This window comes from Tauraco erythrolophus, chromosome 6 (assembly GCF_009769465.1).
Source record: "Tauraco erythrolophus isolate bTauEry1 chromosome 6, bTauEry1.pri, whole genome shotgun sequence".
Classification (NCBI taxonomy): Eukaryota; Metazoa; Chordata; class Aves; order Musophagiformes; family Musophagidae; genus Tauraco; species Tauraco erythrolophus.
Window position 1 is genome coordinate 28,869,997 of NC_141470.1, and position 12,400 is coordinate 28,882,396.

A 12,400-nucleotide genomic window follows, 5' to 3' on the forward strand; every position below is an offset into this window, starting at 1 on the left:
ACAGTGACTTGAGAAGACAAATGCCATTATGCCAAACATCCTCCTCTTCCTTCTTCTCCCAGCTCTACATACTGAGCATGATGTCATATGGTATGGGATATCCCTTTGGTCAGTTGAGGTCAGCTGTCCCAGCTGTGTCCCCTCTCAACGTCTTGTGCACTCCCAGCCTACTCACTGGTGGGGTGGTGTGAGAAGCAGAAGAGGCCTTGGCTCTGTGTAAGCACTGCCCAGTGGTAACAAAAACATCCCTGTGTTATCAACACTGTTTCCAGCACAAATCCAAAACATCACCCCATACAGCTACTATGAGGAAAATTAACTCTATCCCAGCCAAAACCAGCATACCCCCATCCATACACCCCCAGGTGCGTTTCCATCCCATGGGAGGCCAGACAGACCTTGGGACCTCCGACACCTGCAAAGGAGACATGCGGGATGCTGAGGCCCTTCGGAGAGAAGGGCAGGGCTCTGCCGTGAAGGTAGTCTGCCCCTTTCCTAACACCCCTCATCACAGCCATTGCATTTGGGACCGCTTCTCTCCTTCACCATAAATTTGACACCGGGGTGACTGGAAAACTCTCATTGCCATGGTTACTGACCGTCCTCGCCGCCAAGACACGGGCCAAGCGCCAACACGCCGGGCTCTGGGCACTGAAGCGGAGCAGGCCCCCTCTTCCCAGTTGCACGTCTGCCTGGTCCCTGGGCAGCAGCCCAGGGAGGCCAGGACAATTTGGTGTGCTTTACACCCGCTACAGACCCCCACTGTTAGCTCTGGGCATGAGCTGAAAGGCTGAAGGCGATGAAAGAGGGACGTAGGGGGGTGGAAGGGACGACGCAGCCGGGGAAGGAGGCTGCTTCTCCGGGAGCGGAGGGGGCGGCAGGAGCGACAGGCAGGCTGCCAAGCTGCCCTCAGGAATCCGAGCTTAAGGTATGAGTATAGCTCCCCATCACCCACCGCGTCCATCCCTGGCTCCCTCACCAGCACGCCGGCGGCTGGAGCGATTAACTCCCTTTTGCAAAGGAAACTCTGCAGGAGAGGTGGCATTGGCCGCGGTCATTCGTACGAGTCCAGGGCTGGAAGCAGAAGCGTCCCTAATCCCCCGCTTTTGTAATCGGAGAGCAGTCATCCTGACAGAGAAAATCCCAGCCCCTGACGCTGCAGCCCCAGCTCAGCATTGGAAGCAGTACCCCAAAGATCCCCTCTGGAGCTGGGAATGAACATGAAAAGCCCCAGAGTAGGCTCATCCCCTGCAGAGCAGCATGGCTGGGGACAGCTCGTCACAAAAAGGGCCGACAGAAATGTTTTGAAATGTGGAGGCTGGGTGCTGCTGCAGTACACACTGACAGCCGTGCAGCTGCAAAGGGCAGGGCAGGCCTCATGCTGGAGCTGCTGCCCCCCACCTCAGAGATGAACTGGAGCAGGGCAGGAGCAGCGGGTTGCCAGCTCCTGACTCACACTTCCAAACCCTTCTGGATCACTTTGGATGGCGGTGTGCTTTCTCCCTCTTCCATCTTACTCCAAATATCGATGTATGCCCTAGTGTAGGGGAAATGGTCCTTCAGGACAAAGTCGCTGTATCCAGCAACCGTCCCAGAGGGATGCTGTGCAGGAAAGCGGGAAAGGACCTGGCCCAGTAGGGAACACCCCAGAGTACCCCCACTTTGGATGGGGGCAGAAGCCTCAGAGTTCAGCCTCAAGGGGTGTATCATTCTCATGGACGCAGCTGGAGACAAGAACTAAAACATCCATCTCTTTATTTCAGTGGCAAGAAACAACAACATCCAAACGGTCCAAGTCGAAAAGCGCTGGGGATGCAAGCTCACACCAGGCCCTTGGCCTGCTGGGGCCAGCGCCCTCACAGAGTTACAAAAATACAGTCCTACGACAGCGTTTAGGAAACACAGATCCAGGTATTGCACAGAACCCCTGCCCTCTGTGGGCAGGGCGACCAACATCCCCTCCGCCTTTGCCAAAACACAAGCCAGGCTTGGAATTGCACAGCAACTCAGCTCATGTGCGCACGGAGGGGCCAGGCGGGGAGGGGGACAGTGTGTCTCTCAACTACCTGTACAAAAAACTATAAGGGAAGATACAAAACCAGGGAGAAAGGGAGAAGCTGGGGCTGTAAACGCCTGTGGGCCGGGCTCAGGGGCAGCAGTTTGCACCCTTGAGAAGACGACAGTGCCTTGTCTGTTGCTGGCCAGCAAGCAGTGCTGATGGGAACACTGGGCACTGCTGGGCATACCAGCTCTGAACGCTATTGTTATTAATGGCCAATGCTGCTGCTGGCCCCTGGCACTCTGCACTGCCGTGTGCCTCTGCTCCTCACCACAGCATCCCCCATCCTCCAGGGGAACTCTGCCCCCAGCCAAAAAACCTGAAGGGCATTCTGGCTCTCTGCAGTATCCTCATACCCTTTTTTTGGTATTGGTATTAGGAGATTCGAACAGTGCCACCAAGCACTACACAGCAGGCACAGTCGTATGTGAATGGAGATGGGACTGTGCAGACCCCATGCGGCAGCAGCATCTTCTCCTGGGACCCAAGCTGAAAGCAGCAACCCACTCCCTAGCCACCACCAACCCAGAAAGGGCCAATCAGGTTTGCAAGGCCCAGAGCCATCAACTCTCCTCCTCTGCTGGCATCTCCTGGTCCCAGAGACTGTCAGTGCTGTAAAGGCCTTGCTGAAGGGCTGGCTTAATGCCTCTGTGGATGCTCAGCACCCACAGTGTCCATGGGGGTGACGGGTCATGGTGCCTCATGCCCATGGCCGGATTGTAGGTGAAATGCCATCCTACTGCAGGCGTGACTTGGGACTGGAAGCCCTGATGCTTCCTATGCATCCAGATCCCTCTTTCTGCTAAAAGTGGAGAGGGTGAGCTGGTGGCCTGCCCATCGAGCTTGTGTCACGTCTAGGTGACCTCCCAAGTTTTCCCTGCAAAGCCCTGTTCAGGGGATGGCAGGAGTCGGAATCTGAGGACGCGTGTTGACAGGTTGGGGGGGGATGGGGGGAATCCCTGAGAGCAGCACTGACCCCAGCACTGCCCCCCCAGCCCATTGCAACGTCTAGCGTCAGGGGGCAGCTGAAGCAGGAAAGGCAGCTGGATTCAAGTCAGAATTTGGGAAATGTAACAGGCTCTACCACAGCCACTGCCCAGGCCTACTGCCACTCTCCACTATGGCTACATGCTGCAGCAGGCTCACGGAGAGATGCCCAGCAGGCACCGGGCGTGCAGGCTGCCTCATCCAGCCCTGCGGAGGGATGAATGGTGGGAGGGCTCGGTAGCCTTCCTCCATGATATCCCTGCCCTGGGCCAACTGGGCTGTGCACTAAAGGCAACTGGGAGGGCAGCAGCGGCCCTGCTTCCAGCTGCACCAGCCCCAGACACTCCAATGGAAGGCTGGGTGTGCCAGGGACTTCCTTCCTGCCACAGAAGGTCCTGGTCGGGCAAAGGAGAGAGCTGGGGCAGCCCCAAACGGACAGGAGGGAGGAGGAGGCAGGGGCAGTAAGTCACGGCGCTTCCCTTGGGGCAAAGCCTGAGACTCACGGCCTCTGCTGTCTGCCTGCACAGACTGTGCCTCCCGCGGCTGTGCCTGACAGGAGAGGAGGAACAGGACACGAACCTAGCCAAGCATCTAAAGGAGGGGCGCTGCTGGCGGGGAGAGGGGGTGAGCAACGATATCCTACAAGGATCATAGGTAGGAGCCTGTGAAAGGGGCACTGGCATCGCTCCCATGCACAAGGGTGACCCAGGGCTTCAGCCTGGCCTGCCCCAGCAGGGCTGTGGGATGGAGCTCATCCAGGGCAGGGAACGTGGCAGATGAGGGGCAAAGGTGGGGACACACAAAGAGCCAGGCTTCAAGTCCCAAATACCCACTGTCCTCATAAACAGAGTCTCAGCCCAGCCTGGGGCTGGGCCAGACTCACAGCTCTGCCAGTTGCCATCATCCTCTTCTCGTTCTGCCTGAGCTGGCTTGGGCTAAGGCACACCGAGCACTACACAGCTGTCTCCTGGTCCTCCCGCTGGATCATCTGGTAGTGCTGTCGGTTCTCGAGGTAGGCAGCTAAGTCGGGGTCGTTGGCTTTCTCAGCTCGGTGCTTGGGGGTGTCTCCCTGCACAAGGGAGGTAAAAGACATCAGTGCGCCAAGCACCCAAAGATGCCCCCATTCCCCCACCAAAAAGGTGGCTGCAGCTGGGTCTAGCAGAGCCACAGCCAAGCCCGAGGCAGGCAGTAGCCAAATGCCCACGTGCTCGCCACAGAGCAGAAGTGTGCTCCCGAGGAGCCTAACTTCGCTGCAGGGCTAGAAGCTGTCCTCTGAAGGGACAGAAACCAGCCCTGACCATCACCAGTCCCTCAAGAAGAGACAAAGGTTGGTCTCCGTGACCTGCTCTTCCCCGGTGCTGGGGAGGCAGTCAGGAGAGGGTGAGGAATGAGGGGTATGTCTGGGGAATGCCTGGGAATACCAACCCCCCCTTCCCCCTCGCAGCCCGGCTAGTGCTCCCGCTCCCGGAGGAGGATCACATTTCACCAGCTTATTGCAGCCATCTGGACTGTGTCCACTAATGAACTCCCGCACTCCATAAAAAGCAAATCTGTTAACAGCTCCCAGCTCCATCTCCTCTCCCCCTTCCCTCCCCCTGCTCCTCACTCCTCCTCGCCAAGCGGCCGGGCTCTGCTGTGCCGCTGAGAAAGGCCGCTGAAACCTGGCGCTCTGCCGCGGCCATTGAAAACCAGCCCCAGAAGGGATGCCTGGCCTGCCTCGCTCACCCCTGGTGCGCGGCAGGACACGGGCGGCTGTGGCAGGGTGCCGGGGCATCCAGGGCGACCCGCAGCGTATTTCTCCAGCAGGAACAATGGTCAGACATGCAGAGCCTCCACTGGGCCTGGGCTGTGGACAAAAGCCCACCCGCGCTTGGCTGCGGAGAGGTGCGATGCACCAAGAAAGTTCCTCTTTTGCACATGCACCCCGAGACGCGGGCACACCTCATGGTCCCACACCCACACCCACACAGGCAGGGGTAGAGAGATCACTCCGTGCTTCGGTGCCAGCTCTCCTCGGGGGCCTCCTCTCCATAGCCCCTGAATGCAAGCGCTCATTTAACAAAGTGAGGGAAAGACCAGAGGAGGAATTGAGTTTCTTTCCCGTCCCCCTGCAGAAGCCCCACTGAGATGCTGCCTGCCCGCAGCCTGAAATCGGAGCTGCCAGGGCCCCCCTGCCCGCGCCAACCGATAAGGTTCAGCCTCCCTCACTGCTGCGGGCGGTGGGATCAGCCCGCTCTGAACCCGTGGACTGGTGCTGGGGCTTCTAACAAGGTGGGTTGGTGCCTGTGCAGGCAGGCTGTGACCCGCGACCCAGGCGAGGTCAGCGCAGCAGCAGAGGGGTCCCCAGACAGCTACAAACCCAGACACGCTTTTACACAGGCACGTGTAAGCCCCGTTCCCTGGGGCAGCCCGGCATGCCTGAGCGGGGCTCCCTGTTTTGCTGGCAGGTTGGGGGCTGCTCCCCTCCTCCAGGCAGATGAGGGGGCTGGGAGCAGAGAAGGACCATGCCCCCAGAGCTGCCCTCTCCCCCTGCCTCCTCCCAGTCACCAGCGCACTTGGGCACTGCTGTCTCATCCCGTGGCTGCCAGCTGAGTCTCCAGCCAGGCTAGCCCTGCTCCGGGCACTGTGCAAGGCCCAAGCCTTGGCCAGGACTAAGGAGGAGAGATGGGGAACCAGAGGTTGTCTGTACAGCATCTCCCTGGCAGCTGGCAAGGGGGCTGTGCATTGTCTGAGGTGACCCCCAAGCTCCACTGGCCCCAGCAAGTTTGCACCCGCCGGCTGGGCTCCTGCCTTGAGTCCCAGACCCACAGACTGTACCTTCTTGTCTTGTTCCTACATCTCCTCTGCTACAGCCCATTGCTACGAGTCTCTGCCAGATGGACATGACCACGACCCCTCCGCCACACACCCACCCTGGGAATCTCCTATACCAAAACACATCCTCCAGTTCCCTTCCCGTGACTCCTCTGCCAGGGCTGGCACAACTCCCCGGCACCAAGGCACGTCTCAATTAACTTGGCATGCGAGGGGAAGGGCTGCTATCGCCTGCTCCTGCTCCCCATGGGCCGGCTTCGCCCACCAAGGGGAGCTCCCAGCACCCCCATCACGGCCACCCGCGGGGAGAGCGGGGGGAGCCCTGCAGCTGGGAGGGAGCTCACAGCGAGACTGTCCTTGCTCTGACCCCGGAGGGTGGGAAGGGGGAGACAGGGATGAGACATTCCAGCCCCTCGCTTCTAATTTAATAAAACAACAAGGAGAGAAGTGCAGGGAGGAGCAGGATTTAACCCCTCTGCAGCTGGGCTCCGCTGGGCAAGCAGGGGTGCTTCATGTCAGCTCCAGTCTGGCTGGCACAGACCCCACCCAAAGCACTCTCGCTCTGCTCTCCTCCTGGCCCTGCTCCTGCCAGCCCCCTAGTCCCCCCGGAAAGCCCCACTGCCAGCCTCCTGCCATCACCTGCAGGTCCGTCTTCATGAGCGAAGCCCCGGCCTCCACGATGTAGTGGCAGATAGTGCGCTGGCGTAAGGCTGCAGCCTGGTGCAAGCTGGTTTCACCACTGGGGAGGAGAAAGCAGGAGATGTGAGATGTCCCCCCAGTATGGGGACATACAGCATGTGTGGGTGGCAGTGAGGGACAGCAATGTGGCTGCAGCAGAAGCTCGTGGTGGGTTGCACACGTGTACAGGCAGCTCTGGCAGAGGAGCGGGGGCTGCTCGGGGGCAGTAAGTCCATAATGGACTGGGAACCATGGCTGGTAATTAGAGTGAGGGTGGCTGATAAATGCCATGCCCAGACAACTGGTCACCACCTCACAGAGGGTCTGGTCAACAGGTAATGCAAGTCAGTCAGCAACTTACTTCTCCTCCTCTGCGGCATCGAGGATTTCTGAAGGGGCTGTGGAGAGAAAGAGAGCACAGGGCGAGTGAGACCCAGCTGCGGGGCAGACAGACCCACCTACTCCCCAGCTGCACTCTGCAACTTTCCATAGTGGCTGCTATTTCCATGCTGCCTGCAAAGGTCCTCCCTCCAAAGCACTCAGGCCAGTAACGGCATCTGAGCCCAGGGAAGAAGGGCCATTGTGGACTTATTACAGAGAAAGATCTAAAAAAAAAAGATAATAAAGCGGTCTGTATTTCAGTGGGAGCTGCCAAAAACAACAGGTCAGCTGCCCTGAAGGCAGAAGCAGGACACTGAGAAATGGTTCCTAGAGACATGCTGGTCCCTGCCAGGACACGGCAACAGCCATGGGGGCACTCCAGTACCGGCAGAGAGATGCCAGGGAAAGCCCATATGCCAGAAGGAGGATGTAGCAAACCCAGAGGGAAGGGATCTAAGCCCAGGAGCAGCCCCTTCAAGTAGAGAGTTGGGCTTTTTTGGCTGCTGGGCTCCTTTGTTAAGGGTGGCATTCTGGCCCCAGCTCACCGTTCTCGATGATGTATTTGACGATATCCTTGCTCCCTGATTTGACAGCGTGGTGGAGGACGGTCTGGCCCGAGGAGTCTCGCACCATCAGGTCTTTTCCAGCCCGGTGCAACTCTTGGAACTACAGGATCGCCAGATTGCTCAGGATGAGTTGCCTTTCCCAGCTGCAAGACCCCAAGCCCCAGCATTGCATCCCCGGGGTGCCCGGCAGGTTGTGTGGATATTCAAGGCCTGGCAGGAAGCTTTGTCCAGCTCAGCCACGCTGCCAAGTCCCTTCCCTCTGTGTCCCCCAGGAGAGAAACAAGGCTTCTTGCCAGGAGCCTGCCTGGTTTCCAGCCACCACTCCCAGAGGAAGGCCCTCAACAGAAGCTGCTCCAGGGCAATGCAGAGTGCGGTTGGCAGGGCTTCCCATAGCCCAAGGGGTACGCCAGCTGTGCAGGCTGACGGGCGAGCGCCCAGAGCCAGCCCTGGCTGCACATCACAGGAGGCAGCAGGAGCTCCTACCTTGCTGAAGTTGCCGCTCTTGGCAGCTTCTATTAGAAGGTCATCTGCAAAGAAGGGAGATGGGTTGGGGTCAGAAAAGCCAAGCTGTAATGCCCTTTATCTAACCAGGGAGCCAAGGGCTGGGCACTGGAAACTCAGCAGTCAGCTGGAGCTCCTCCAGGTGCTAACCCCTTGGTCAGACTGGTTTTACAGGGCTTCCCCACCTTCAGGCATGTAGCAAGCCAGGGGAAGGAGGGAGATCTCACATAGCCGGGATCACAGCCAGACCTCAGCCCCAGGGAGGTGCACATGCAGGGGGAGTGGTTTCTGCCCATGGGCAGGATGACTTGAAATGGAAGCCGGGAGCAGATCTCCTGGGCCTCAGCCAGTGGCCGAGAGGCCTCTCACCCATGACTCACTCACACTTCCAGGCACTGGGCTCTGCTCAAGCTCCAGGAAACTCTTTCCATTTGCTCAGCTCATCAAGGCCCCTGACCTTGTGGCAGAGACAGCCCCCCAACCCAGCCCACAGCACTCGGCTCCGCAGGTGGGGTATTAACCCCTCAGCCATGCCATTTCCCACGCAGCGGAGTTGGTAAGGCACCTGGCCGGGCCGCTCCACAAATCACTGTCAGGTCTTTCCTGCCCACCTCTGGGGTCACGTGCCTGCGGGGCTCTGTGCTCCCACCTAGCACATGGACAGCATGGCTCCTGCCTGCACATCAAGGAAAGGACAGGCCAAAAAAAACCACGGCAGGGACCCAAAACAGCGTGACCTGTGAGCGGGTGCAACAGGGGGTGGGACAGGACTCACCTTTGTGCGGGAGGCAGCACTCAGGCTCAGCGCTGGAAAGGAAGAAGAAAAGCTGTAACTAACCCTGCCAGTCCCGGCAGCAGATCGCCCAAAAGGGCACGTCGTGGCTAGAGGGATGGCTGTGGAGAAGCCTGCCCGTGGCATTTCTCCAGCAGGCAGGAGCAGAGGCACGACAAGGGGCTTTGCTGCTCTTTGGCCATGCCATCTGCTTCTTCCCTGATCTGGGTTCTTCCCTTTCTCCACTCCCATTTCTACTGCTGCTCCCTGTTGTTCACCTGTACCTGAGGCTGGCCTCAGTTGGGCCAAAAGACACCCCCATGTGGAATCACACACACAGCTACAGTTGAGGTTTGACCTTGATGATTTAAGCCTGTGTTCTTGATGAAGTTGGGAAACACCGGTAAAGAGGAAGAATGCTGATAAAAAGGAAAAGGAAGTGTGAGCAGCTGGCATGAGGAGTGTGAGAAGCTGACATTCAGCTTAGCAGATAGAAAATAATGCTTTTTAGGCATAGCCAATAGCAAAGCTACAACAGGCGTGTGCACTACTGGTTGTAACCCATGATAACTAAGCAAAGGGCGCGTGGACACATCGTGGCTGGAAAAATGATCTATAAAAGCTGCTTGTAAATTGTAATAAATGTCTCTGGTATCACTTCTACGGAGTCCGTGCATTCAGCCACTGCACCCCCATGCCCTTTGCCTCACCGTCCAGGCTCTGGAGCTTGACTCCATGGCTGAGCCACCTGGTGATAATCCACTGCTTCCAGCAGCTCTAGCAGAGGAGCAGGGAAGACAGGATGGCATCTTGCTCCTTGGTCTAACTCAGCATTGAATTCCTGCTCTTTTCCAGGGAGCGCCTCTGTAATCTGGCCCAGGAACTAATGCTGTGAAGCTAACTCTGGCTCTCCCATCACTGCCCATCTTTCTTGAAGTCCAGCACCCCCATTCCAGACTTACCTGGCTGCAGGAGAAGAGGGTGGAGAGGAGGAAGAGGAGGGGAATGCAAAATGGTGCCCAGTAGGTGCGGCAGATGAGTCGACGAGGTCAGGCATGGCAGGTGAGGTGCTCACGGTCTGAGTGATCACCAGCTCTGGGTCCAGCACATAGAGCTCATCCTGAGAGATCTCTGTAACATAGTTGAGGTGCTCCTGAAAGACACAAGTCAGCCATCCTCAGAAGCAACACTTACTTCTGTATAGTTCCATCCCCTCACACCCCAGGCCTTGTAGTCCACCTGCTTGCTCAGCAGAGCAATGGTGACTTGAAGAGTCCTGGTGCCTGTGCCTGGGAAGCCTCTGAGTCTCCTTGTCCCTTTCAGGCTTACCATCTCCACTAACTTAGCAGATGACCCATACACCTCATCTCCACGTCCCCCTCATTAAGATGTCCGCAGTCGGCGAGTGTCTGCCCGGCCCTGCTATGCTGCTATTCCTCACCTGCTCTGCTGTAGGGTCCTACAGGCAGCTTCTAACCCAAGTCTCTGTGCTCCCACCCACGCTTCCTCCCTTTCCGTGGGAACCTGGAGGTGCTGGGGCTGGTCTTGAGCCAGGCCTGTCACACCACCCCTCAGGGGATGCCACAGGACAGGGCGGTGGTGCAAGACCTGCATTCCTTGAGGCTAAGCCTGCCTGTTGGTCTGCGTGAATGCAGGACACTGAAGGACCTTCACAGCAGCTGCGGGGAAAGTGGGGGCGGGGGGGGTGGAACAACAGCAGAGGACAAAGCCGCACTCACCTGTGCACGGTCTATCCTGTAGAACCGATCAGCCGTGGTTGCTGTAAGACAGGGACAGAGCGAGATAGGGTGACTCTTGGCATGGGATGAGGAAGACAGCCACTTTTCACCACTGAGCAATAGTGATCTATGGCTTCCACGGAGGGCACAGCAAAGCGACCAGCACCCCCTGACCAGGAGCAGCCCCCTTCTCTTCCCTTCCCTTCCCTTTGGGACTCTGCTGTTCTCTTTAACCTAGAAGCAGCTCCTGTGGCCTGCACACCACTGTGCCCCTATGCAACATGCCTTTGCTTGCTGTCTCCTCCTCAGTGACTCTCGGCAGGGAGGCACAGGGAAGGCAAGAACACATCTAGCGGATGCCGTGGCCTTTCTGGGGGCTTTCAAGTGGTCCAGCCTTGCAGCTGCAGTGCAGCATTAGCCCAGGCAGATGAAGCTCAGGGCTGCGCAGTGCATGTCTCAGCACTTGCTTGCACCAGGTGAGGAACCGCTCCGATTCAACACGATGCACCTCATTGCAGAGCACTGAGAAATGTGGCACCAAGCGGGACTGGGAGAAGAGGGAGCGCAGCCTCCCGCTGACCTAACTGAATAATGTCCCGCCAACCACTGCAAAGCCACATCAGAGCTTGTGACTGCCAGGTACAACGGAGCATGCCACCACCAGTTGTACATCTAAGCCCCTATCTCCTAGGACAGCAGGAGAGCTTCAAACCAGCCTCCAGTCTGTTGCTGGCAGCAGCCTGTCAGAGCACATCCCTCTGCTCATGCCTTTTCCTTAGAGGAGAGATCCCCACAGCAGGAGAGTAGCTGCAAGTGGCTGTGCTGAAGCCAGACCCACACAGCCACCTCTGGCCGATGGAGCAGGGAGGGGCTGGGGACTTAAGGCATCATGAGAGGAGAGCAGGACACGCAAAGCACAGCGCCAGGACAACCGGGTCCTCAAGCAGGGCGACACTGCCCCTGTGTCCCTCCAGGTTGCTGGTGCCTGCCCAGGTGAGGTTGCTGCAGTGTGATCCTCAGGGACCTGGGGAATTCTCTCCACAAACAGAGTGGGGACAGGCCAAAGCAGATGAGAGGAGTGAAAAAGCCCCATTTATCCTGTCCTGGCTGGAGATTTACAGCCAGGGAGCTGCTGCTGAGGGCCTGTAATTCAGCAGCTTTGAATGAGCCTACGCTGTCTTGAATGAGACTCTGGCCTCTTTCCTGACACATTTTCCTGAGCCCAGAACCTGCTGCTGGGCGACTGGCAGGAGAAGGGAAAGCGGTCCTGGTACAGCAGTCCTGGTAGTGACACCTGGGAGCAGCAGTGCCAGCAGCCCCACACATGGGGTTGGAGCCCTGAAGGGAGAAGCTGTGTCCTTTCTGTCTAGCACAAGGCTTCCCAGGCTCACTCTGCAACCCACAGCTGTGCTCTACGCTCCGCTGCTGGGAAGCCACGGAGATGGAGTGCCACCAGCAGCCATTTCTGTCAGCCAGCTTCCAGGAACAGAGCTCTGGAGCCTCTTGGTCAGTGAAGGCAAAGGGAGAGGAGAAAGCTACTTGTAGACAGGGGAGAAGCAGCTGGAGCCCAGCAAGGAGCCTGCTCCCATACCACTGGGATGCTCCTGGTGAGCCTCCCTCCTGGCCTGCTGGAGCAGGGGGGCCCTCTGCCTGCATGACACAGGAGAGCAACTCCAGCAGTCCCACAGTGACAATCTCACAGTGATGGGACACATGCCGCCAAGTTGCTTTCAGCTGGGGGGAATAGAAGGCCCCTCGCTCCACTCGTGGTCAGCAACCAGAGACTCAGCAGAGAGCAAAGCACTGCCGTACTCGGCCACAAAGACACCAACATCCATGAGTCCCAAGTCCCACGAGGCTCTCAGTGGCTTGTCACTAAGGGTCTGTCCCCTCATACCGCCCA

General features: G+C 58.2%; 1 protein-coding gene across 3 annotated transcripts in view; it reads right to left on the minus strand.

Moving 5' to 3' along the window:
• Nucleotides 1–3,774: 3,774 nt before the first annotated feature.
• The window catches only part of DGKZ (diacylglycerol kinase zeta), a 45,145-nt gene continuing 36,519 nt past the window's right edge, over nucleotides 3,775–12,400 (minus strand). For all 3 annotated transcript variants that reach the window (XM_086612680.1, XM_086612679.1, XM_086612678.1), the window contains 8 exons: nucleotides 10,498–10,538; nucleotides 9,721–9,911; nucleotides 8,762–8,793; nucleotides 7,969–8,012; nucleotides 7,465–7,585; nucleotides 6,900–6,936; nucleotides 6,500–6,599; nucleotides 3,775–4,115 (listed from right to left, as the gene is read on the minus strand). In XM_086612680.1, the coding sequence (XP_086468806.1) occupies nucleotides 3,999–4,115; nucleotides 6,500–6,599; nucleotides 6,900–6,936; nucleotides 7,465–7,585; nucleotides 7,969–8,012; nucleotides 8,762–8,793; nucleotides 9,721–9,911; nucleotides 10,498–10,538 (683 nt within the window). In that variant the 3' untranslated portion in view covers nucleotides 3,775–3,998. The remainder of the gene's footprint in view (nucleotides 4,116–6,499; nucleotides 6,600–6,899; nucleotides 6,937–7,464; nucleotides 7,586–7,968; nucleotides 8,013–8,761; nucleotides 8,794–9,720; nucleotides 9,912–10,497; nucleotides 10,539–12,400) is intronic.